This window comes from Phasianus colchicus, chromosome 1, assembly GCF_987193195.1.
Source record: "Phasianus colchicus chromosome 1, bPhaCol1.hap1.1, whole genome shotgun sequence".
Taxonomy (NCBI): Eukaryota; Metazoa; Chordata; class Aves; order Galliformes; family Phasianidae; genus Phasianus; species Phasianus colchicus.
The window spans coordinates 53,853,901-53,880,929 of NC_143436.1; the positions used below are offsets into that span (position 1 = coordinate 53,853,901).

At 44.1% G+C, this 27,029-nt stretch overlaps 1 protein-coding gene across 3 annotated transcripts in view; it reads left to right on the plus strand.

The window, feature by feature from the left end:
• SYN3 (synapsin III) overlaps positions 1-27,029 on the plus strand; it is a 235,705-nt gene that overhangs the window by 183,408 nt on the left and 25,268 nt on the right. For all 3 annotated transcript variants that reach the window (XM_090143143.1, XM_090143151.1, XM_031600069.2), the window contains 2 exons: positions 14,630-14,692; positions 23,892-24,034. In XM_090143143.1, the coding sequence (XP_089999269.1) occupies positions 14,630-14,692; positions 23,892-24,034 (206 nt within the window). The remainder of the gene's footprint in view (positions 1-14,629; positions 14,693-23,891; positions 24,035-27,029) is intronic.

Here is a 27,029-nt window from a genome sequence, read left to right on the forward strand (position 1 = left end):
CTATCCTGTTCTTGAACATGATTGTGCAATAGACTTGTTTTGCGGGCTATCCCTTGAGAGGAAAATTCTGGCTACCAACTGACACTCCCTAAACTAATAAGCCTGAAATAGAGGTCATGAAATTCAGAGCTAATTCAGTTTGCACCTGGGTGTTTAATTCTTAATGTCTCTGATTCCCATTAATAAGCTGTAAGCAAAAGAGAGCGCTCAGGAAATGGGAGTGGTAGGAACCAAAGATCGGGGTATCCATAAGCACCTGCCTCCCATAACATTCACACTGAATTAAAGCAAATAGCCTCTACTTCACCCCATTTAGTAAACTCATTTGCAATTCACACCTTTCCCCTACAATGATTTCCTTTTTCATTTTTTCCTCACAATTCACTGAAAAATTCTCCATCACTCTCTCCATAAACTCAGCAGCCTGTCTTCTATTGAAGTTGCGAGTCAGATGTTAGCTTAGCCAGTGATTAATGCAACTCTTGAAAAGGTCAGCTTAGAATCTTATTGCCAAGTTCACCCACCTCTTTGGGCTACTCCTTATACCTCTTCTCTTCCCTTTATAACATATTTGCAGTGGAAAATAATTAAAACTGTTATGTTGCTTTATATCTTGAAAGCACATTAGTTGTTATCTTGGGTATTGGGAAATGTTTTGAAGCTGTGATTCAAGAAGCAGGATCTGTTTAACCCATCTCTCACACGGATTGTTTGAAGCTAGGTTTGAGATCTCCAATTGTTCATCTAGCTCTACGTACCACCACTCAAAACAACCTGGTGGTTCTGACAACAGTATAATTGTTGTCATCTATTGGCAGGGACACAGAAGAATCACATCAGTATTTGCAAATAAACTTAAAGGGTCTTCATTCACCCTCACACCTAAGCCAGTCTTAATAAGTTTGGACAAGTAGACTGCATTAAAGACTAAGGTTGGATTTGCCATATAATTTACTGCTTATGTTGTTCCCATTCTGGGTGTTTACATGTACAGCATCACCAAGGAAGCTCTGTTCTGCATCAGCAGAGTCAAAATAGTCCTTTGATAGGTAATATTTTAGGAAATTTGATCTCAAAGCCTCTCACATGGAGAAATACAGTGAAGAACAAACAGATTTTTCCTGTGTGTGTTTTTGTTTTCTTGTTCCTTTTGAAGTAAAAGAGAAAATGTGGGAACCATTTCTAAATTACCCATGCACCAGAGTGACAGAAGAAACCCAGAAACAGATAAAGAGCAACAGCTGGAACATATTGTGGTACAAGGAAGCAATTAGCTTATAGCATAAAAGAATGAAATCACATATAGAAATGATTCGTGTCTCCTATCATTACCTTGGCAACGTGAAAACTTTGGGTCAAACTAGGCCCATGACTGCAGGCCAGTGTTGGTGTAGTACAGGCACATGCCACCATAAAGGCAACAGTCGCAGCCTTTCCTGAACAGCTCCTGTGCCCTCGTTGTGCATCTGGCACCACTTGAAGGAAAGGGTCATGCCTGGGAGAGAAGGGAATGCAAGGAACAGGGCATAATTTCTGAGAACTGTGGAAGAAGCAGGCTCCACATCCCTCAGAAGCTTTTACCCAGAGCACCAAGGCAGGCTCTTTGATCAGTGAGTGTGCTATATAACATGGAAGCTGACTGAGAGGCCTGCTCGACCTTGTGAGGTCCATCCCTGTACGCACATGTAAACACTGTTGCTCCCCTCCAAGAGGCAAACGGTGCATTTGGTTGAGATCTCATGCAAGAATCATAGAATCATTATAGAATGATAGAATGGCTTAAGTTGGAGGGGACCTTAGAGATCATCCAATTGCAGCCCCTTCCCACGGGCAGGGCTGCCACCCCTCAGTTCAGGCTTCCATCCAACCTGGCTTTGAGTGCCTCCAGAGGTGGGGTACCCACAGCTGGCAGCTGTGCCAGTGCCTCACCGCCCTCTGAGTAAATAATTTCTGTCTAACATCTAACTTAAATCCTCAGAACATTCTCCAATCTAAATAAGCCCAATTCCCTCAACTTTTCTTCATAACAGTAGAGAGGGACTATATGGTCCATACCTTCCCCACTTTCTGAGATTGCTCAGCACTGCTCCTTATTCCCAGAGGAACTTGCTTCTCCTTGCCACTGGGATGCCTCGAGGCAGCTGTGTCCCACATCCCCCTGGGACCTTGCATCAGAAGTGGCTGACCACAGCATCTCAGCAGCCCTCCTACTCTCAGTCAGCCTCAACTTTGGCACAAAAGGTCATCCTCACAGGGTTGCTTAAAAGTTTCGTCAGCAAGCAATAAAACAGTGAAAATACCTCAGGGTGAGAGAGGAATTTGAGATAAACAATCTTTACCAAGCATTGCAAAAGAAACCATGCTCTTATTGAAATGAATAAGCTAACTCCCATTGCCTTCAGTGAGGCCAGGGTTTCAATCTTTACGTGTGAGATGCCACGCTGCCATAGTGATGAGGTCAGGATAACATAAGCCACATGATGTCAGAGGACTGGATTGATAGACATAATCAAATTTCCTACCTCATTACAGTTTTACTGTGTAAAGTCTCAATTTAATCAGCAATCGTGCTCTCAGTGGGATTTGTTTCAGGAGGGACCACCTTTACCACTCCCAGTTTCTGAGAGCTGGTTAATCCTTTCACAGGGCAGGGTTTGCATATCATGCCTCATAAACTCCTGCTGTGAGGGTTTAGGAAGAAAGGGCAGGATTTTTCATCAGTGCCCTTGAACATGTCTTCACAGCAGGCACAGAGATACCCAACCAGATGGCTTTGCACCATTAACTTCTCATGGGTGGAGACTAAGGTGAAAAAACAGACAGACACTCGGACCCATGTGTGCTAAGCTCTGTCCCCCTCCCTAGAAAGGTCTGGGAACAGAAGCGACTGAGCTGCTCCTGCATAAGCCATCTACCTGTGGCTTTTTTGCTGATTTCATCCAGCTGTACGTTTCCCAGCTCCATATTGGTGAGTCTGCATCACAATGTGCTTCATGACCCAATCAGCCCATGATTGGATCTTCATGCAGTGCCCCACTGTGTGAAGCAGGTGTGCCAGCTCTGCTTCAATAGAGGTTACTGAAAAACTACATACAAGTGCACAGCAGCATTCATGCTTTGGGGAACCTTTCCTACCAAAGACCATCACTAGCCCTGTGTACTGTAGGATCAGTTTAAAATAACTTCACTTGGAGCCCTTGGTGGAAATCCTCTGTCAGTCACCCTCCTCACGGTGTTTTTCGTTCTGAGAATCAACAGTCCTCAAAAAGCAGCCTAAGAAGGGGCCACATCTGTACAGAATTTGCTTTCACCCTCGTAAGGGTTCCTAGACAATGCCATTGCTAGCTGGACATTTGCTGAATGGTACAAGAACCAAAGGCTTCCTTTGCATCCTCTTCATCCGTTAAAATCTTGTGAGTCAAAATTAGGAGGACAGGAGTGGAAGCTTTTGGAGGCTGTGGTTTCTCACAAATACCTGAAGTTAAGTACTGACGAGAAGGTAAACCATCACCACAGCAGTGCCACAATTAGAGACAAATTCAGTCCGATCTGATTTACATTTACAATATAGACAAACTGATTTAGCTAATTCTTATGAAACTGTACTCTGTCCTCAAGGTTTGGTATCAGAGAGTTGTTATCAAAGTCCAGAAGTGCACACACATGCTCCGATCACCTGTTACTCTCATTAAGCCACCTCTGCACGGGAAGTTTTAACACCTCCATTGTCCTGCCCACAACTGATGGGTAAAAACCCATCAACTGAGAAGTCCACCACGATTTGTGTAGACAAAACTCTTTGATTTCAGAGTTTCAGAAACAAAATCAAGAAAAAGGAAAAGCCCAGTTGGCTTCTTCCACCCAGGACTGGTTTTTACATCATGGATTTTGATAATCCAGATTGAGGTATGATTTAGCTTCTTTGAGTGAGCAAGTATTTCTTCTTTGTGAGTACAAAGGCTTTTTTTTCTTCTTCTTTTCTCTTTGAAAGAAACTCCTGCTCCCCTGAAGTTTTGTCTATACATTTCAATAGCAACTGTTCTTTCAGCATGGTTATCAGAGTTCAACTGCTGCCATTTCTGAGGTGCTGGTACCACATCCATGAGAAACAAAACAAGAACCACCATCAAAGACTTCAGCAGCTAGTTTGGAGAAATAATTTAATGGCATGAGGTCTGATGGGAAGAAAAGAGGTAGTATTGTAACAGAAAAACAAGTACCTATCTTTCAGAACTAGTCCTGGGCTTTGCTCTGAGTGAGTGCCCGGATAACTGCAGCAATGCGATAGCAGGTAGGGACAGCAGTGGAGGTGAGCGGTGAGTCTGTTCCTGTTTCTTCTCATGCTTGTCCCTGTCTTTAGCTGGCCAAACGCCCTTCTTTTGAGCACATGCCCATGCACCTCCATGCTGGCTCCTGCCCACATTCCAAAATCCTACCTGTATCCCATGACAGCCTGGGAAAGAAACAAATACCTTCCTTCACTAGGCGTGGACCGGCTCACTCACATCTGCCTCATTTATCCCAGAGAAGTGGAGATATTGCCTCACAGATGAAATCAGCTCACGTCTCCACCTCTTTTTCCAGTAAAGGGTGAACCCTTTCTCTCCAGACAAAACAGAAGCAGTGGGCTCATGGAGACCACAGCATCCTTTGCCGCTCCAGGCTTGCTCAGGCTAAAGAAGAGGGGCTGTGTGTTACTGTGAATGGAATTTCTCTGCTTCCTGCTGCTCACTGTTCCTGGCCGCTGCAGCCTGCCATACATCAATGTGTGTGCTCAGCTGGGAAAAAAAATGCTGCTGACTGAGGTGGTGGCTGTGAGATGAAAAAGGCTGACCCACACAGTGGTTTCTTCTGTTTCCTCTGAATGCATTCGCTTGAGGAGCCCCTTTCTCATTACAGCTGGGAAAGATGTCAACAGCAGCCAGTCCCAGCTGAAAATAACCCTGCCTATGTCCACTGTGCAGCCTGCTCAACTCCTTGGCCCTTTTTTACTCAAAATGGCAAACTGGGTTTACTCTTATCACTGAGGTGCAGCCAAAGTTTGCATACAGGGTAATTACACAGGACACCTCCATAATGCCTTTCTTCCACTTCATTGAAAGCTCTTATGTCTTTTTAGGAAACAGGTGTAGCAGGATCTTGTCTTATCTTGTGGAAGGAGCCATGAGAGGGAGACAAATGCCCACATGGTGCCATTGTGGGCTTACACCCTTACACCCTGAGTAGGAGAAGGTTTCAAAGCTTCCCCGGCCCAAGGTCAAAAGTCCTCATGAATGAAAGATGCATAAATAAAATGCATATAAGGAATACTTTCCTTTTACAGGCTGGAAGCATTTCATTTCCCTGTTGGACTAAAAAAATGGAGTTGTGATCATTCACAGAATCACTGAAACATGAAATTTTCTGCTACAAAATTTGCATTTAGAACCTTATTTTTTTCCTCCGGATAATTTGGAAAGATGGTGAAGTGGTTCCCTTCCTACATTTTTTGGCTCCTACCAAAAATATGAAAGTTCCTAAGTATTCTCAACTGACACAGAGCTAACTCAATCGTAGAATACAGCGGCTGCCTTTCATGTCCTCAGTGTCTATGCCATAAGGCAAAAATTAGTCTGGAGAAACCTACAAGATTTTTATCTGAAGAATCTTGAAATTGTGAAGCACAAGAATGAGAATATGGAAAGAACAAAGCTCACACTTGGCCTTCATCTGCTGTAGATATCCACAAAATATGTTACAAGCTCAGGACTCTGAAGAGATGCTACCAGGGTTCATTGAACCATGTGCAGTCCACTAAGGAGATGGGTCCATGGAATATGCCTTTGAAGATCTTTACTCCCCAGTTTTAAGTCCCAGGGAGCCAGAGTGACCACAAAACACAGAGCATCTATATCTCACTGCCAGGCCACTTGTTAAAGTATTTGGATTCCTGCATAAGCCTAAGGGCTCAAAATGCTTAAAATAAGATCTGGCTGCAGAATAGGACAAGCTGGGCCCATGGCATAAACATTTCTCATGTGAGGTAATACTTGACTTTCCAGGTCAGTGGATGAAAGAAATGAGGACTAAAGAAATGCAGTATAAATATTTGTGGTAGCAGGTAAAAAATGTAGCCACTGTGAATTCGATATGAAAAAGGTAGTCTGTGAAAATTATCTTATGGGAATGGTATGTTGTATAGCAGCTTAAATCTACTGTGCACGTGATAGACCTTTCATCTGTACAGCCAACATATAACACAAGTGTGGGAGCATACACAGATTATGCATAATGTGAGATAAAAACTATTCTGCTGCATAGCCCTGTGTGACAGACATAGGGTGTGTTGACAGTAACAAATCATACAGTGCCAGGGCAGCACAGGCATGGTGTGGCCACAGCTGTACTATTAAAACTCCAAAATATCCTGAGAAAAAGGCTGCAGACACATGCTGGTTTCTATGTTGTGCTTGGGAATTGTTTGGGGATTTATCCCTATGGGCAATTCAAGGCCATTGTCCTTGATACGGCATTGCATAATTTATTGGTACAGGTGTAGCCTGAGATACCAGTTGCAAGGTGACACTTCCCATCTTCCTCATTCTTTTCTATGTCCAAAGTCTTCTGTGCTCAGGAGCATTAGTTAAGGCAATCTCATCTAGCACTTGATCTGGTAGTTGGCAACCCCACCTGTGGCAGGGGGGTTGGAACTTGAAGGGACCTTGAGGTCCCTTCCAACCCAAGCCATTCTATGATTCTGTGATTCTATGATTCTATAATTACTTGCTGTGCTGGTCCCAGAGACTTTTAAAAACATTATAAAAATAAACCATGGATTTTTCCAAAACAGCCAGACAGGGACTGCTTGGTTCTATGTGCTGCTGCTTCTATAGCTCCGGGTGCAGGAAGGAAGGAGGTAATGATCCATCACTCACCAGATTTCAGGAGCCCAGAGGGCATTTCAGGTGTTCTAGCATATCATGGTATCCCCTTCCTTTTACCAGGCAACATCCATGGATCATTGCTTGTGGCCTCTTCCTTCTAATGACTGACATGGCAATGTCAGCCAAGGCCACTTGTGATCATTGGCATGTTTACAGCAGCAATGAAACATCAGAGCCTTCTCTGTGTCAGGAAGAGTATTTCTTGCTGAATGTACTGACAAGTCCACAGCCTGTTTCTCACCTTGCACTGGCATAGCTGTATTGCTCTCGGATGTGCTGCAGAAGGTTGTGGAGTCCCAACCAAGCTCTTGGAGGGGTGTGATTCCCTGAGCACTGCCATCAGGGCATGAGGTTTTATTTTCTGTGAGAGCTGGGAATGCACCTGCTTTGCCTTTTGGAGGCAGAAATGCATCTGCAACTGGACACAGTCTGAGGTTAGAGACCCATGCTAATTCATGAGCCATCAGCTCCATCTCCGGTCTCCTTGCTCTGTGAGGCCTGTTCCTGAAGGGATTTTCCATTGTGGAGACCAGGGAAGTTTTGTTCTCACTGAAGAAACCCTGTACTGGTCATTGTGAAATCAGTGAGAAATCAGAGTTTGCTCCAAAAAAGGGAAAGATTTCTGAGTGAAGGAAGAGCTCTGTTGGTCAGCGTCTTCTAAATCCCAGGGGTTCTTGGAGGAGGGATGGCTTTGAAGACTGCACCATAATTTCATACAGCATTTGCATCCCTCTACTTCCTTCCTGTAGCTTCTACCACACCTGAGGCACAATTTTCCCAAAGGTAACCCATCAAAAGCAAACTCCTAGAGAGTTCTCCACCTTGTCAGCAGCTGGTGTTCGCCATCTCTCCCCCTGCAACATGGTGATGTGGAGAAAGGAAATTTCTGATTTGAGAAAAACATGGCAAAAATATCCAATTCAGGTCAGTGTAAGGGACACAAGGGAGTAAGGGAGACAAGGGAGAGTTTCCTCCTGACCTTCCTTTTCTTTTCCCACTGCATCTAGCAAAAAAACATTTACAATTTTTTTTAACATCAGAATGTATTCACTCTCCTAGCAAGTGAGGAAACACAAGAGGCTTCCTTAATGGCAGCAGTGACAGAGGATAAACAAACCCCAAACATTAAGCAATTACAATTTCCGTGTTCTCATAATGACCTTTAAAAACCTGCCTGTATTCCTCTCAGAGGTAATGGGGATGTATTGAGCAGAACCACTAGATATGTGTGTACGTAAAAGCACACACAAATAAATATGCTATATTATTTTTTTGCTGAGCATCTCATCTGTTTGTCTGGACTTGTTCATAAAATTCTCACACTGGAAGCACCAAGGGAATGAAATTAATTTAACATGCTCACACTCTTCATCCTCCAAAATACTGAGAGGGACCACTGGGAACCCAAAGGCATCCTGTCTCAACTAGAAGAGAAGTTACAGTAACTTTAGAGGTGGCATTAATGAGAAAAAGTTCCATGTTGTGCTTAACCCTTTCCACCTGCTTCTAACCACAGCAAGCGTTATGAGCCCTGAAACATTGGTTTGTGGTCAGTTCTCTTGAGAATGTGGGGAATAAGTCATGCTGCTGTTAGGTTTTCTTTTTGTGTGTATGCTGTGCTTTTTAGAAGTGATGCTAGGATCAAAGGACAGATTTTTACCACCACGAAAGGTATTCTCAAACCAAGGCACTGCTGACCTCACTTCATAGTGTACGCCAAGTACTGCCATATCTCCCTCTAGTTACTCAGTGTGTTCATTCTATTAGAAGCTAGAGGTCTTGGCTCCAGCACTAAATGAAATGAGCAGAAGTCCATCCATTTAAAGCATCTTAAATCTAACCCTTTGCTTTGCACTTGTTCCTGTTCCTCTCAGGCCTGTAGCAGTGATGTCCCCATCAAATTAGTGAATGTTTTTTCTCCTCACAACCTTGTTATTAGCAACCTCATTCGTGCCTATTCTTTGTGACACCTGCAAAACCTTACACCTGCTTGCTAAAATGCTGGCCTCTGGCCTCACAGTGCTTTGTGCCATGTCTTAGTTTATTCCCATTTGATCCTATGAGCTTCCCTTACAGACTTCCCAAAGTACTGCCAAGTCATCCACCTTGCCCACAGCACTGATTTCATCACCCCAGCTCAGTAAAGTTCTGTAAAATGTACCCCATCCTAAGAGGCAGTGCTGTCTCCCCTTTTATGTACACTACTGCCTCCCAATCTACCAACCACTGTAGTGCTTTGGGTCCTACCTTGCACAGTGCTTCTTGATACAGCTATGAATAAAGCCCTCCTGTCACAAGTATCTCAGCACTTATTCCTCCTCAGGGTTTAATTCAGCTGGTTTGGAAACATGGGGCCTCTTTCCCTAGCTAATGATTTTTTCTTCATTGGGCTGCAATTATTATACAGTAATGAACACACACGTGTGTGCTTTGAAGGAATCTGTGTCACGTGTCTTTAATAGAGCACAGATGTGATTTCTGGCAGCTCTTAGTGTTCAATATGTTCTCCTATTGTTGCTCGATTTATCTCACACTGTTCCTGATCTGGCAAACAGCAGAGGACTTGTCTGTCATACACTGGTCTCCGCAAACCTCCATGGGGCCAAAGTGTTAATCCACTGAGTCAGCCATTCTGCATGGATTTGGTGATTATACGAGTGAGCAAGGGAATAGCAGGGAGCAGTAATTCTTCTCCTCCTTCATATTTCACTGTACAGCCCTGACGCTGCCACATTTGGCAAAGCCAACGTGCAATGAGTGTTGATCTTTAGCTTAGACCTTCAGTAAGATAGTTCCATAAACATAATGACATCATGTCATGACATCATTATTTTCCTCTGTGTTTGAATCAGCTTGAGTGCTTTTACAGAAAATCGTATACATTCACTGCTCCTCCAACTTAATTGACAACAGGGAAGCGCCACACACATTACTTTCAACATTCAGCTCTCAAGGGCATGAGCAACATTCCCATAACCCATTAGGTACCCGCCCAGACCAGACTTTGTCATCTTACAAGTAAAGACAGCTAAATAAACAGAAAAGTCAGTTTCACAGCGTAAAAGCTTGGGGAAAAAAAAAAAAAAAAAAAAAAAAAAACCCAAACCCAGGATTATGTCTGGGGGAAGAGTGAAGCAAAAATTTTGCAGTACCTTGTTCATTGAGACTTCAAGCCTGATTTGAACACATTCAGTGCTATGGTGACACCATACTGGTGCCAAGAGACTAAAGCTTTGATGTCCCATTTCCCATTTGCCCCAGACCTTTCCCAATATGAACTATGATGCTACTGCTCCATGGAGTATTAATGTTAGTGTTGACTGGGAAGTCTCTACAGAAGAATAACCCTGGAAGCTAGAAGTGATATGTTGTATGATACGGATAATGAGAAATAATGCACGAAACTGAGCATGGCTGAAGGATTCAGCATTGTTTATGGACAGTATATTAAACCACAGACCCATGGCCAGCATCTCTTCAGAGCCTCAGTGAAGCAAAAGACTTGAAAATATTGTAATTACATGATAGATCAGGTTTTGTCTATGGTATCTTTCTGAAGGTCAGTTTATATCCACCTCTGCTCTGCTGCTCCACCAGAAATGAATACAGAAGATAACTGTACACTTACAAGAAGTACTGAAAATCCCATTATTTGTTGGAAAGGAGGAGCAGAGAGTAAAGGGGAAAGTGTCATAGTTTACAGCCATGTGTTTTCAAATAGGGGCTAATGTATGCATACCGGCACTCAGTTTCACACATCACTGCCAAAACACTGATTAACTGCAGAGTTATCTTTGCAGTGACACTACACACAGAGCACAGCCCATAAAATCAGGGGCTACAATGACTTGCTTTAGGCCATTGAAGTCCTCCATCCATGTCTCCCCAACCGAATTCCCTAATTTAGGATTTGCACTCCTGCTTGATTCCGTACACTGAATTATAGACATCTGTAAACATTGCCATCTCAACGCTTTTGTGTGACAGCATCTAGGAATCAATTTATAGGATTTTAATACAGTAATTCAACGGGTTGAGTTGTGCATATGAACTGACACTTCCATGTCTGATCGCTGAGCTAGTCTCAGTGCCACAGTCCCACCCTAAAACCCACAGGCGTCCTCTATCCCAGCCCTGTCAACAGTTCATGCACATTTTAAAAGCATGGAAGTTTTTTTCCCCATTTCTCCAAGAAAAAGAGCCATTACAAAACATAAACATAAACAAACACACAGAAAGACACAGACATTTGCATCATTAAAAAAAAAAAAAAAAAGCATGCCTTTCTCATTAACTCTGGTGTTATCCTTTGATTATATGCATCTTCTTTCCCAGGAAATCTATGACTAAGTATGTGTAAACCCACATCCCAGGGGTCTGCTCTTGCGGCAGTTGTGGCCACCCCCAGAACCCCCCAGAACTAGATCTGTGTATGCACCATATTCACACATGTAACACATCCTCTCTTCATTCAGCTTCCCTATCCATCCATGTGCTTGCCAAGTATTCTGGCTGGCCACCTCGTTACAACAGAAATCCCAACCAGGATGTGGTAGAGGCTCACAATATTTCCACTGATTGGTCTAGCCCACATCACTTCCACCACTTAGAGTCAAAGAATTGTTTGAGTTGGAATGGACCTTCAAAGGTCATCTAGTCCAACCCCCCTGCAATGAACAGGGATACCTACAGCTAGAGCAGGGTGCTCAGAGCTAGGTCCAGCACCTAACCAGCAGCATCATAACTCATATCAGGTGGCTGTGGACTCTGGTTTCTTAGTTCTGTGGATTACTGAGAGCATTTGTTCCCACTTAACTGCAGCATGGTCTAAGGGCACTCCATTATCACTAGATCTACCCTTTGTGAAATCCAGCCAACTGCATATGCTCCCTTCTCTCTTTGCTTTTCCCATAAGGCAGGTTCACATACACAGAAATTATACCAGTGTGGGATTTCAGTGATGGAAATAAATTTCCAGCAAGCCCTGTGCTAACATTCCCTCGGAGCTGCAGCTTTCCTGGTGAGGCTGCCACATGTTTGCAGCCCCAGTCCCTGGCATCGTGGTCAGCCCAAGTGGCTTGAGGCTCCAGCCTGCTCCAGCACCAGCCGGGATGAAGTAAAGCCTCACTAAAAAAGCTGACATCACATTTCCAAGAAGCAAAGAGAAAGAAAGATACTTGAGCAGAGTTTTGCTAATGCCTGTGATTTTTCCCAGGCTAGCATGAAACTTGGGTTGTTTATTGGATCCCAAACTCTCTTTGCATGTACACAGGAAAACAGATGCTTCCCACTCCCAGGCCTGCGCTTGGGCCAGGCTCCCTCAGCAGAACCCCGCAGGTAGGGCACACAGCCGGGACATCAGAGACATGGCTTCCTGCCTCACTGCTTGGAGCTGACGATACCGCGTTATCTATCTCGTGCACTTCTTCGTCCCCTTGCCAGGGGCATGAAACTTGTGGCCTGCTTTTCCTGCATGCTGGGAACAGTCATCACCTTTGGCTCAAGTAATATGCACGGGGCACAGATGACAGAGCTAGGAAGCAGGCCAGGTCTCCCTGAGCCCAAACAAGTGGGTGCCCTGGCTGCTGGGCTCGCTTTCATCTTCCAGAGCTAAAAGTCTGGCATGGTTCATCCTATCCTCAGGTGCAGCCCTCTGTTTGACTCACAGGTGCCAGCAGCTGATGAAGTTTCAAGTTCTTACAATAAATTAGAGAGGCAAAGGAGAAATAGAGAGTAAACTCATGTGCCTGGACATATGCTTATCTTAACTGTGGGGCTGCAGGAAGGCTTCCTGTCAGGGTCTCCTGCCACAAGACTGCTGGCCTGTGCCAGCATACTGCTGCTGCTGAGGGTTCCTTTCATTCATGAAGTGGAGTAGAACCATAGAATCGTTAAGGCTGGAAAGACTGCTAAGATCACTTAGTCTAACCACCAACCCATGCCCACCGTGCCCACTAACCACAGTGCCACATCCACGTGGCTCCTGAACACCTCCAGGAATGGTGACTCCACCACCTCCCCGAGCAGCCTGTGTCACTGCAGCACCATTCTTTCTGAGAAGAAATTTTTCCTAATATCCAACCTGAGCCTCCCCTGCTGCAACTTGAGGACATTCCTTCTCATCCTATCACTGTTATCTGAGAGAAGAGGCCGACTCCCATGTCACTGCAACCTCCTTTCAGAGAGCGCTGAGGTCTCCCCTGAGCCTCCTCTTCTCCAGACTGAATAACTCCAGTTCCCTCAGCCACTCCCCATTAATACTTGTGCTCTGGACCCCTCACAGCTCTGCTGCCCTTCTCTGGTCAAGCTCCAAGTCCTCCATGACTTTCATGTATTGAGGGTCACAACACTGAACACAGCACTTGATGTGAAGCCTTCAGCTTTCTGCCTGAAGAATGCCTCCACAAGTGACACAGGTTGTCTGAGAGTGCGAAGCACTCACTGTTCCCCTCTCCCATGACATCTCTTTTCATAGGCAGCTGAACAGCAAAACATCGGCGCTGGTTACTAATTTTGTTATTTATAGCAGGCTGTCGCAGATGGAGACAGCAGCACCATTCTATCTTTAGGGCGTATGCCTGCCTGTCCATACAGACAATTGGTAATTAGCACAAGAACACTTTGTTTATCTGTTCTCAAACTTAAATAAATAGGAGAACCATTTATCTGTCAAAACTCAACTCCGGATCTCCAGGTTAACTGCTTGATGAATAGAGCTCAGTGCTTCAGGTATTTAGGTAGACTGAAGTTCCTTTTAAAGAACTTCCCAAGAAAGCAAATAAAAATATGCAATAAAAATTAATGTGTTATCAAAGGGATAGTAGATAGATCAGATAGACCTGGTCACTGTCCTGGTACAGGCACTTCCTACGTGGCTGTGCAACCCAACTCTCAGCCAGTCCCTACAAGTGAATCCTTGTATGAGCTGGGGAACAGGAGGCAGAGAGGATACTTCTGCTCTCTCCAAGTAAAATCCCACGTGTACATTAAGATGCACTTGCCTGGCTCAGATGGCAGGACCCTACCCAAAGTAAACTCCACAAGAGCCAGAGTGAAGACATGACATAATTTTTTTCTATTTTTATTGCTGATCCCAACCCTTCTTTGTTCTCTTTTATTCCCTACACCCACCCCTAAGTTAGAGGAGAAAGGGAGAGGCTTTGTGAATAGATGGACTTTGTGAGTTGTACTCGAGAGCTGGCCCCTATTCCCCTCTCCTTCCCCCACCACTGCTGGAGGGAGGGGAACGGGAGCTGCAGGGGGACTGTTCACACTCATGCTAAAGACCAAAGCAGTCTGTGTGAAAAGAGCAACAACCCTCATCTTTCTTAGAATTCAAATGTTTTCAGCGTCTGAAAGTGCTCGTGTATTCACGCTGGCAGGTGGAGTTTTTTACATGCACATACCCACACATGCATATCCACACGTACACAGTGGGGGAGAAAAAATGGTTTTAGAGGTTAATGTTATCACGCAGCAAAAGAGGGTCAGATCTGAAGAGTTCTGCCTGTCTTCTGTTTCCGACCACGTGTGTCCCAGCAAAGAGCCACTTGCTTATTGTGCTGCCACCTGGGCAGTCTTTATTGGACCTGTTTATCTTCCCATCAGCATCTAGGCGGGGGATAAAAGCAACCAAATTAAAGTAAACTATTTCAAATACAATGGCTGGAAATAAAGACTAATGAGTTCCTTCTTCTGTCTTTCAGCTCACGACTCCAAATTTCCCTGTAGTGGTCAAGCTGGGACATGCTCATGCCGGAATGGGGAAGGTAAGTAAAGTTAAAAATACACATAGTTCAGGAAAGAGATATCTGTGTGGCACAGCCTCCTTGCGTGCAATCAGCCAGCAGGGAGTTAAACCTTCCCACAGCCTATCTGAGTGGCACTGGCTGTTCCTGTGGGAGAAAAGGCCTCCTGCTGCTGTCACGCACAGAGCCAGGCAGTGGTGTCAGGCTGAAGGCTGCCAGGGTATGGGAGGGGGTTCAGAAGAGTGGGGGGAAGGCTGGCCATGCCGGAGCCATTCAGCTTGTCTTTTATACAATTTCTGCTCTCCCGAAAGTAGTGATGTTGTTTATTCAAGCACCTGCAATGTGCAGCTACACCCCATAGCTCTCACAATGAGGCACAGCAGCGCTGGTCCTTTTGAGAGCAGGACGATGACCTTATTCAATAAAGTGGGAGCCCTTCAGCTATTTTTTTCCTCCTTGCAAGGAAGAACAAGACCTTACAAAGCAGAGTGGCTGGTTGCCTGCCAAGGAATCCTGAAAAACAGTTCGCTCCCCAGAAGGACCTGTTTGTTTTTCCCAGGCTCACTGGGATCTTTATTCCTCCAGTGAATTGCCAGCCCCTGTTTCTGGGGGTGCCTGGTCTCCCTTTCCAGCAAGGCATCTCCAGTATGTCTCTGCTGCACTTTCGCCTCCTGTTTCTTTCATATGCCTCTTTAAAAAAGCATCTTCTGTCTGTCCAAAACATGATTTTTCAGAGTTAGGGAATTCTGATGCATCATCTCTGAATCCAAATGGGTGGCACTGAACTCTGTAACTGATATCCCTGTCACAGCACTTCCCTAGAGCAGAACGTTCTTCTCCTGCCTCACACAGTTTGCCTGAAAAGTATACATAGGTACACCATACCTAAGCCTGGTACAGCCTGTTTGCTTGCAATCTGTAAACAAAAGTGCTTTCTAGCTTTCTGAATCACACACAGAAGCTCTCATGATCATCCTTGCTTTGGTTGCAGCAGCATTCCCATGTGTGGATGTTAGCTGCTGGAGAGGAAGTGGGCTCAGATCCCTGGGCAAGTGGTGGAGGTGGCCTTCAGCATCAAAAAGCAAACATTTAAATAAGCAGGAAAAGTTTGTTAAAATATTGGTTTTTAACCAGGCAGAGGTGTCACTGAATTAGACTACTTGCATGCAGACAGATTTGAGCTGCTTGCAGCGCGACCTGCTGAACATGTCCCCAAGAAGGATTTCGTTAGCAAACTCCTAACAGGATAGAACTGGAGGAAGGAGACTCTCCCTGATGAAAGGCTTCAAGTTCTCTGAGGTCCTGTGAGGTTTCTTAGTCCTGCTGCAATTCTGGGTCTCTCTGACCACTACACAATTTCATCTGTAATGTAGGGAGGGATTCATGTGTCTCTCTTTGCAACACAGACTCTTGGGTGGCTACAGAGATGAGGAAAGAATCAAAGGAAAGCATCCCACCCTGAGCAGTGTTTGCAGACAAAACAGTCCTCAGAAGCTGTTGTCTTCTGCACCACCTCAGATCTTCTTCCACCTCTCATTTTCTCTTCCATTTTACTCTTCAATAATCTTGTTTTTTGCTGTCGCAAGCTATAAAGAAAAAGAGTTTCTACTCAAAGTGCAGGCTCAATTATATGCAGTGGTACAAGGGGGTTACATAGGAAGTCATTCCAAATGCAGATTTGTTGAGACCCACCATCCTAGAAGAAAGAACTGGTCTGAGGCCAAGTTTATTTTGGTCCATTATGAAATGTAGGGAGAAGTAGCAAAGTCTGGATGTGGCACTGGGCACTTGTCTCTTTAGTTAATGGGGAAGGTACAGGAAGGAAGGGCTGTTGACCTTATGGTTTTAGTTAGGGCTCTTCTCCAGCCACAAACAGCCTGAAGGTAAGTTGAGGCTGATTAAATTAGTTTTCTTGAAGTCCTGTTTCATTTCATTTCATTGAGAAAAACAAAGAGAAAAGAGAGAGTGAAAATAAAGAACAAGTCAGTTGGTTTAGAATACAAGTAACAGGAATTTGTTTTGTTTTATTTTTAAGACAATAGAGTTCAAGACAGGGCTGACAGGAATATATATATATAAAAAAAAAAACAAAAAACAGAAAATGACAGAAATACAGATAAGCAGAACTATGGGCTTACTGGAAAAGTAGCACCTGGAGGTAAAAATATAGAGAAAAAAATAAGAATAATCAAATGTAAATGTCCTTTTAAGTAACTCAGAAGAGAAATGTTCCCTGGAGACATGATGATTTTAACCATCATAACATAAAAGTAATAATCAGTGATAATAAGGAGATTATAGAGAATAATAGAGAAATTAGAGAGAGAGAGAGATTTCTTGGTCTTCAGAAGTAAAAATGACAGAAAGAAAGAGTAGGCCATTATCTCTGAAATATACATAGGAAGAAAAGAGAGAGTTTCTCTTGGTTTGGATGAGAGTAAGAAACTAAAAGTTAATAAAGCATCAGCATCAGGTCATGTTTTATGTAAAAGCAGCGACCGAAGAAACAAAGGATAAAATAAACAACCTATTAGCCAAAGTACACATTCATGCATTAAAAATAGTACTTACTGTAGCAAACGATGCCAAGATAGAAAGCCATGTACCTGTACCTGTCATGGGTGCTTCAAAGGATGTGAGCATTCAGATTACAATCTCATTACCAGGAGAAATTGTCAAGGAAGTGCTTACATTTTTCTTTTTATTAATGATAAAATCATACATAATGGGAGGCACCAAGATTATGAAGAATGAGCAAAGATGGAAAGTCCATACACTGTTTTTCTTTATTTGTACTGAGGTAGTGGCCAGGAGCCAGACAAAGAGAAGGCTTCTTCCCCAGCCAGCTCCACTTGACTTGTGGGGATATATTTGTGTCATTTCACACTTCCTCATTTTCTCTGTTACAGACCAGAGTGCTACAGTGATTACCTGATGCTTACTGCTAATTCATGCTCATAAGGCTCACAGCACTGTAAGAAGTATGATTGTTGATTATGTTGTGATAATGCCTAGAAAGAGCATCATTGTAATAGTAATAGACTCATTTTCAAATATCCTATGTTTTCAAAGCATAGGAACTGTTCTTGCCAAGTGATGTGCGCACGTAAGGTGTGGGTTGGAGACAAAGAAAAGAAAACCAGAATAAAAAGCATCCCTTATAATTTCTATTGTGAAATCCAGAAACAACAGCCTCTGTGTTGACTTGAGCAGAGGCACCAGGAATAGCCTTCACCAAGTGAGAAGAAAGGGCCCCAGGCAATTTATTTATCTAGAAGCTGGATAAATGCTCCTCAGCCCCTTGCTAGACTATGATTAACCCCCTTCCAAAATTTGAAGTCACCCTTATGGGCACTGGAAAACTGTAGCAAGCATTCTGTGTACTGTTAGTCCAATACCGTATTGATACAAGATGCAATATCAGAAATATTACTTAGGTGATGGTTTACAATGCAGTCAGCAAACAGCTTTCTCAAGCTGTATTTAAACTCCCCAAAAATACCCCAGGTCTTTTCCAGGAAAATCACAGATGGATGCTGGGAGCAGTGCTTCCTCGTGTTGCACTGAACTGTTGTTCACCCAGCAATTCACAAGAGGTCAAGGCATTTTGAAGCATTGTGAAGTTCGAGCCTATTCATCCTAGATGTGGTTGGGGGGGTCTTTATTGAATAGGGTGAGTGCTACAGTGAGAAAGTAGTAGTACTTATTCCTGACTCCAGATCTTGTAATGCCAGAGTCCACTGGAAGAAATAAAGCTCTGAGTGTGTTAATATCTGGCATTTGTATGTTAACATGACCCCAGAGTGCCCTAGGAACAGAGCCCAGCACTACAAAGTCACTCAAAGAGCCTCTTCACCTCTTCCTGATCAGATCATGAGAAAGAGACAACTGCCAGATCTGCAAAGAGAGGAAAAACAATTTCTATTTGTGTGGCTTTACATATATTTATATAAATTTAATAAATATATACGTATATTGCTACTTCTGTTTTATTTTTAGATCTTTCTAATTAGGCCAGTTTAAGAGTCACCTCCTCTCTATGCCTGCCCCATAATTATGAAAATGCCTCCTCCAGTACAAATCCTGGCTCAGATGAATTTATTACACTGCAGAAGAAAAACTTGTTGTTCATAATAATGTGGTCAGAGTTATTTTCTCTCTTACTGGATGGGAAAGGCTTCTCTCTTTTTTCTTTTTTTTTTTCTCTCTTTTTTTTTTTTCTGATATAAATATAGCACAAACTAAACAGAGCCACTATGTAATGTAAAAATACCACAAGCTTTTTATCAGGAAGGACAGCTCATCACCTTGTCTCTCTCGGGACTGGAAATAGAATGTTCTAAAAGTGAAAGCTTTGAAAATCCAATGCACTAAAGAGGAAAGGAAGAGGAAAGGGCTGCCTTGGTTTGTCAAGGAACAAATATTTTCTTTCACAGAGGGCAAATAATGACATGTAACATTCAGAACAGAGAAGCCCAATCACTGTGTTCCCACTGACTCATGAGTGAGGAGGTACCACCCGTCTTGAAAATAGCAAGAGCATCCTCCTCGTTTCTTGCACAGCAGTCTGGAACCTTTCGCTGGATGCAGAAAGTGGTGACTGAGCCAGGATACTGGGGTCCAGAGCTGCCAAGACCTGTGGTTGAGAGCAGCTATTCATTGGAAAGTTAACAGGGATTATAAGACTGAATGTAGTAGAGACAGTATAACATTCGGAAAGCTTCAGTTTGAGGATAATAAGGAAGTGAAGACTTTAGTATATCTTTATTTTTTTGAGGTGGGTCAAAGGGCAAACTGCATTTGGTTAGGCCTAAACTGAATGTGAGTCAGCCAGCTCGAGTATCTGCTGAGAAGGGGGGTGTGATATGGGGAAGAGGGAAGCAGAGAGGCAGGAAGCCCTCTGTGCAGAGCCAGCTGTTCCAAAAAGGCACAGTCACTGCAGAGAGGCAACGTGCAGGTCGAGGTGGATGAAAACTCCCAAGCTGCATGTGGCCAGGCCAGCTGCTATGAAGGAAAGCAGTCAGAGCTTGCATTTTCACAAGCCTATTAGGACTCAGTTAAACACCACAGAGCCAAGTCTGGCTCTGGCTCAGTTTAGGACATTCACCTTGCAGCTCAACCTGCCTCTAAGCCCAGTTTGGACAGAGAAACTGCATATGCAAGCCATGTCCCCAGTGGTGTGGGTTTAACCGGTGAGGATGAGCAAACTCTGGATGGCATTTGATGAGGCAAGGCAAGGGCAGCCCTTGCAAACTACTATAATTCTGACACTCCAGCCAACTGACAGTTATTTTCTCAAGTGGCCACATCACTAATGAAAGCAAAAGGGCACAGTGAGGCAATACCTGCTTAGGTTGAAGATGAGGGAAGAAGGCCACAGCCCTAGGATCATGGTGTGCAGGAAGATGTGGGGTATACAAGAAGCAGGGAGGAGATTTGGGGCCTGGGAGACTAAGGCAGTAGAAGTTTAGAAGCCTTTCAGTATCTAAAGGGGGGCTGTAAGACAAAAAGAGACATGCTTTTTCAGGGTTTCTTGTCATAGGAAATGGGTTCAAACTAAAAGAGGAGAGATTTAGATTGGATACAAAAAAAAAAAATTTTTTTATAAGGGTAGTAAACTGAACAGGTTGACCAGGAATGCAGTGGAAGCTCCATCCCTGGAGACATCCAAGGTCAGGCTGGAGGGGCTCTGAGCACCCTGCTCTAGCTGTAGGTGTCCCTGTTCATTGCAGGGGAGTTTGACTTGATGGCCTTTATGGGTTCCTTCCAACTCCAACAATTCTTTGATTCCATGAAGTTTTTGCCCAGTTCTGCTCAGGAAGAGCTAGATCAATGCCTGTTGGGAAAACTGCAGATGGGCACAGTATCTTCTTCTAGAGGGCCAGTGCTAGGCAGAGAGTAAGACCCACCTGTGTGAGGATATCCCTGGGGGTCCATATCCCTCTCTACCACAACCAGAGGAGTGTGGTGGGGCACTGCTGGCAGCCACATGGAAGAAGAGAGTCAGAAGGGAAGCGGAGACTCTCCCGGGAAGATTTCTTGCTCAGAAAAGGCATTTGTCAACACACTGCCCCAAGCTCTTCACAACAGGTCACTAAAAAGCTACAGCAAACAGCAGCTGATGGCTCCAGAATGAGCCTATTGCTGCTCAAACAGCCAGCACAGCTAAGCAAACAGGCTGTCAGGGCAGGGGCTGTATTTGCACTTGCTGTTTGCACTCCTCTGCGCAGCTAGTGGGATATTGCGTGTATCCTAAGAAGGGTGCAAAAAAAAAAGAGAGAGAGAAAAAATAGCTTCCTGCTGATTTCTTACCAACTTCTTTTCTTGCTTCCACATTGTGGCCAGCCTGCCGTTTTAGAAAGTAGATTTACCTCTTACTAGGTAAATCAATAACTATTTGATCAATAATCATTGTTAACAGTCCCATCTTAAAAGATGCCCTCTGATGTCACACTACATACGTTCTGCCTTTGGTTATCTTCCATGGATTTTTTCCTCCCGTTAGAAGAATAGATACTTTATCAAAGTGTAAAATAGTTGCCAGTCTGGAGGAAATGAATTATAAAAAATGCAAAAGTAGAAAGCTAATAAAATGGTGGACTTGACAGATAAGGCAGGAAAATAAATCTAATTTGACTGTAACTGGAGTGCTTCCTGTTTATGAAGTAATAACCGCATCCAGGCCTAAGCCAGCATTAACCCAGGACACAGTTGTTATTTTGTCAGATTTGGCCGGCTCTAACAATTAACAAGGGGCAGCTCAGATTTCAGCTTTGGTGTGGTGATTATTTTGATGCCTGGTGGGAAACAGGGCCTTGGCCTCCCAGAAGGGGACCTGGCAAGGTACTTTCTCTGAAAAGCCCATGGGAATGTCTGTGGCATTCGCTGGGAAAGAAGGCAAAGCTATTTCCAGGGGACAGTGCAATGCAGTAGCACCAGGGAAATCACCTGCTGTGTTCATTTCTTAATTTGTGTCAGGTCCCATGGAGAAAATGTGCTTCACGTTCATCCTCTCTCTCTCCATAGGGAGGAGCTGATGCAGAGCAGGAAGGAATTCACCCTTCCTTCCTGTAGCACACCACTTTTTTGAGGAGAAACCCTATTTAATGAGAAGAGCATACAACTTCCTTATAGCAACACCAACATGGTCTAAATCCAGCCTGCAAGGGGAAATGGCATCTCTGCCTTATAGGCCAACACTCCTGGGCTGAGACCACAAATGCCTCAACCAAGGTCCAGAGACATCTGTTGTACAAGCACAGCACTTTCTGTCAGATCCCCATTCCAAGTAGGTCACTACATAATGACACAAACTAAAAGAGAGGAGATTGGATATAAGAAAAGAAGGTTATCCTTTTTTTTTTTTTTCCTTTTTTTTTTATTATGATAAGGGTATTGAAGCACTGGCACAGGTTGCCCAGAGAGGTGGTGGATGCCCCATTCATGCAGATATCCAAGATCAGGCTGGAGGGGCTCTGAGCACCCTCATCTAGCTGTAGGTATCCCTGTGCATTGCAGGGGAGCTGGATTAGGTGGCCTTTAAAGGTTCCTTCTTACTCAAACTATTCTACGCTTCTGTGATTCTATAATGGCTTTTGTCTTTCCTCATTACTAAAGTGGACTAGAAGAGTGTGGCAACCCCCTGCCTTGTGCGCTCTCAGGTCCCTCCTGCCACTGTCTCCTTGGGGTGGCACTCTTCCCTTGATGTCACACATCCCAGCCACTCTTATCTCTTTAGCAAAAGCACCTGGCACTGCCCAAGCTGCATGCCTGTCTGTCCTCTCCACCCTCCCCCCTCCAGGATTTTGTGAGCTGTGCCCAGACCTGGGGCTCCCCTGGCCTGGAGTGCTCCCCATCAAGACATAAGAGGCAAATGCCCAGCCCAAAGCAAGGCAGCTCTCCACAAGCTTGCTCTCTGTTCTCTAGTGAAGATGGCTCCTGCCCTCTCATGGCTGAAGGCAGATATGTAAATCAACTTGTTTGTTCTTCACAAAGAAAAACCAAATGCCATTGCATGTGTTTCCCTCAGCCGGCTCCACGCAGGCTGGCATCTCCCTCCTTTAAAATACACATTGAGGTAACTGGGGAGCTCTTCTGGGGCAGAGACCATCTGCTTGCTGCAAGCAAGCACTCAGGAATGCTGGGCTGCAATCCCCAATCGTGATCTCAAGATGTTACCAAAGTGCAAAGGATAGGTAATATGTAAAGAAAGGCACTTGTTCACTCTTTTCACACAGTGCTGCTCTTTTTCTGCCACTTAATCCACCCTTCCTGCATCTGTCCTGCTCTGAGCAAGAAGACTTGCATGGGTTTCTCTGATTCACAAAGCAGATTTTTGCCAGTTGACTAAAGATTATGGTTGGTGGTGTAAATGAGATGAAGTTGTCCACCATGTCCAGCTTGTTCAGTGCTCCTCTCCCAAACCACATATCATTAGAGCTTGTACTGTTTTGTACTGTTTTGATCCTTTTTTTTTTTTTTTTTTTTGGATAAAGTTCAGAGTGCTTCTCATCAGTGAACACGAATCCATGAAAAACGAGCTTCTCAGAAAATCTCCACTTCATAGGTTCTTGCCATCTCATCTCCAAGTGTGACTCAAGCCCAACGCCCCACCAGCTGTCCTGAGCACACCCATGCCATCCTGTTCTCACAGATCCCTCCAGGCACCAGAAGCTCTCCCCAGAGACCCCCTTTTCCTTCAGAGCTTGCTTCCAGCAGGAGACCTGTACCACTCCTCAAAGACAGTCAGGAAGGGGGCAATGTGAAATGCCAGAAAACTGAAGCCTAGAAGTGGCAGACAACCAACTCTCTTGATTTCGTGGCACTGATTGTGATTTCCTGGCCACCCAAAATGCTCAGTTTTCCTCCATCTCAACATGGGAAATAGCCATTCCGATGTCTAAATGAAGTAATGTTCCTTAAGAGATGAATTATTTTTTTTGAGCATCATAAAAGCGGTGAGCATTAGCAGAAGCCATCTGGGCAAAACTCAAGCTCTCTCCATAATGCCAACTTCACCAGGGCTTGTGCATGAGGCGGGAGAAAGGGGTTGCTCTGGTATAGTTTGGTCTTAGGAACCTTTTTTCTTTAAACCACTGTTCTTAACTCTTTCTGTGTTAACTGACATTGTGTGATTCAGACATGGAGATAACTTCCACTTACCAAATATTCCTGTTCTTTTTGCACCTGTCATGTTTTTGCTGAACTTCTGGCAATCAAGGTCAAAGTTGAGAACCAGTATGACTTCCGTGACATAGCCAGCATCATAGCCATGGCAAAGACCTACGCCACCTCCGAGCCATTCATCGACTCCAAGTATGACATCCGAATCCAGAAAATTGGCAACAATTACAAGGCTTACATGTGAGTGTGTGGCTATGTCGGGGTGAGATGCGGGGAGACATTGCTGGGGATGCAATTCATTCAGTGTCTGGGCAGGAACAGGAGGTTGACTTAATTTATTTGAAAAATGGCCCCATTGTTCTCCTCCCACGTCTGAATTTAGACCCCTCTGCCACTGATCGTCCTTGTTACTCAGCATCATTGTCACTGGAAAATAAACCCTTCTCTATCTGTTGCTGAGCTTCATTTCTTTTCCACTATAAAAACCATGTTCTACCACCGCTTCCCACCTCCACCTTTCCTTGTGAAAGGGGTCATCATATCCAGCCATTTAGTAAACCCCTCCATCTCCCTGTGTCTTCCTGTGGGAATCAAACCCACCACCTTCCCAGCTGGACACACAATAAAAAAGGGGAAGCAATAAAACAAGAGGGATGTCCCAACAGCACTGGGGAGCTGAAAAGTTTATCAGAGCTGGTTGCACCTTCTGGAGTCCTACCGTGTCCAACCTATAGCAGTGCCCTGTCTCCTCCCACGCCAGAGCTCATGGCACCATGCTCACAGAAGGGTGTGAGAAGCATGCAGCACCAGGTAAGGATGGTCTCAATTTGGTTAGCATGCTGGGTTTCCTTCGGCATTTTGCATGATTGCTCCCTGAAGCATACAAAGGAGGGGAAAGAGGAGGACAGATATTTCTGCAGGTGCCCCACAGCTCCTCCCTGCTCTGCAGGGTAATAAGGGAGTGGCACAAAAGCAATACTCAACACTGGTGCGTCTGAAAATATTAAAAAGTGCTCGGCCAAATATCAGTAGTCGTCAAGTCAAGCTCAATTGAAGATGTAACCACATGACTCAACAAAACACCTGTTTCTTTTTACTGCAAATCGTTAGACAAGCAAAGCCAAATAGCACGACTTCTCCAGCAATACCACTCTTTACTCAGCTGCAAAATTCAGGACAAGTAGACAATTCCAGCAGTGCATTCTTCAGATCACCAGATACATTTCATGTCTTACCTAAGACCAGCAGCACTGTGAGTTGCAGGCCATATAGCTCTGGTGCAAATGTAGTTAAGTAAGATAATCAAAAGCATGTGCTCACACATTTTTCAGTTCTAGCTGTCTGGTTGGATTCCTAGCACAGAGGTATTTAAATTAGCTAGATAATGACTTCTTGGGAAGGACCTGTGGGACACTCAGCTACTTCATATGAACCCAATGAGAGAAATGCTGTTTTAAATCTGATCAGGTCGACAACAGTTCAAATTGGCCAAAGGAAAGAAGGTATTAAATGTCCATTAAAATTCCCTGTTCCTGCCAACCTACGCAACCTTGGGTCCTTAGTCTGCTCCCAGCTTGTCCCTATGAAAAACAAGGACCCAGTTAGTCTGACCATGCCCTGTCCCTGTTTATTATTCACACCCACCGCACTCTCATCCAGGCAGTGATCAGAAATAATATGAGATAATTGAGGAAAGAAAGCAGTCACATTAAAAGCTAATTTCACTGGGGAATATAGTTGTGCAAGTAATTGTTTGGTAAATGAGGTATGTTTCCATACAAAAACAGTCATGAACAAGAAACACCTTAATGAGAAATTAAGCCTCTTCACAAAGAAAGCAAAAACAGCAAAATTTGGTAAGTGACTTGCTAAGCCAGAGTATTTATTTAAATTTAGAGAGCCATTTATGGAAGTGAGCTTGGGAGGTTGGTATAACCAGTCTGATCATGGACTCTTCCTTCAGGGCATCAGACTGAACAGATTATTTCTACGGTATAAATAAGTCTTTATGATGTCAGAGGGCAGAGGTAAAAGCACCCAAAATATCAGAACTCTCACTGGTGTTTCAAAATCACTAGTTATGATAGCAAATCTCAGCCTCAAAGGCAATACAGCATGTATCAGACTAAGTGAATTTCTTTGATCTGTGAGCCATGGAATCTACCCAGGATTTCCATACCTACACCCACACATATAAGCTTTAAAAACTTCTTCCTTCTGACAGCAGACTGCGTACCAGAATTTCTGCATATTATGTTTACTTTGCACCAAGCATCTGCCAGAGGGAGGATGCTGAGGGTGACTCATGCATTCCTTCCCACCCCAGATGTTCAATGCACTTCCTTCCAGCCCATGACCCAAGGCTTGAGTTCAGTTTCCCATTGACTTCAGTGCAGTGACTCCAGATTTACACTACTAACAAACACCTACTTAGCTCATGCCCCGAGCCAGCCACAAAACAGCAGATAAGCAGCACGTGATACGTGCCTAAAATTCCACCAAATGTATTTGACCAACACTGTAATACTGGTGAAGAGAAAACGTGAATACTTCTCATGTGGCAGCAGAAACTGGGGGAGAGATTCTACACTCCACCCTTTCCTCAGCTCAGGGTCAAGGGATCATCCCCAGTTAAGATTTCAAATTTTCTTGTAAAACTATGGCTATGGTTTGGTTTTCTCGTCAGTGAATCAACTGCTTAAATTTGGTACGCTGGGTACATTTTCTGAGCTCTGATATTCAGTCATTTTGTTACTAATCACGCTCCAGGAGTTCTCAGTAATAATGGAATTCTGGATGCCACCTGCCATTGCAGGGAAACTTTCTGAACCTATATGATAGTAAAGAATGACTCTTCCCATTACAGAACTGAAGAACACAATCAAAGACTCACGTGTCAATAGAAAAAGAGATGCTGAGGGGTGAACACAAGTCATCAAAGGACTCATAACGATCAAAGCTCAAGGAGGAATCCATATTTTTGCTTAGAATGTAGGGTAGGAAGATGGATGTTGGGTGAAGGTAACAAAAGGCAAGAGCTAACAGAATAAAAACACAATTGTTCAAGAGTAATTTTCACCCTCCTCCCGATCTTTTAAAATATGGGTTAAAAAGACCATTTAAATTTCACAACAACTGTACGTACCACTTCAAAAGAGAACTGGAAAAGGACACCAGGCTGTCCCTCACCAGAGTGAATGGAAACCCTAGGTAGCCAACTATAATGATTCAGATT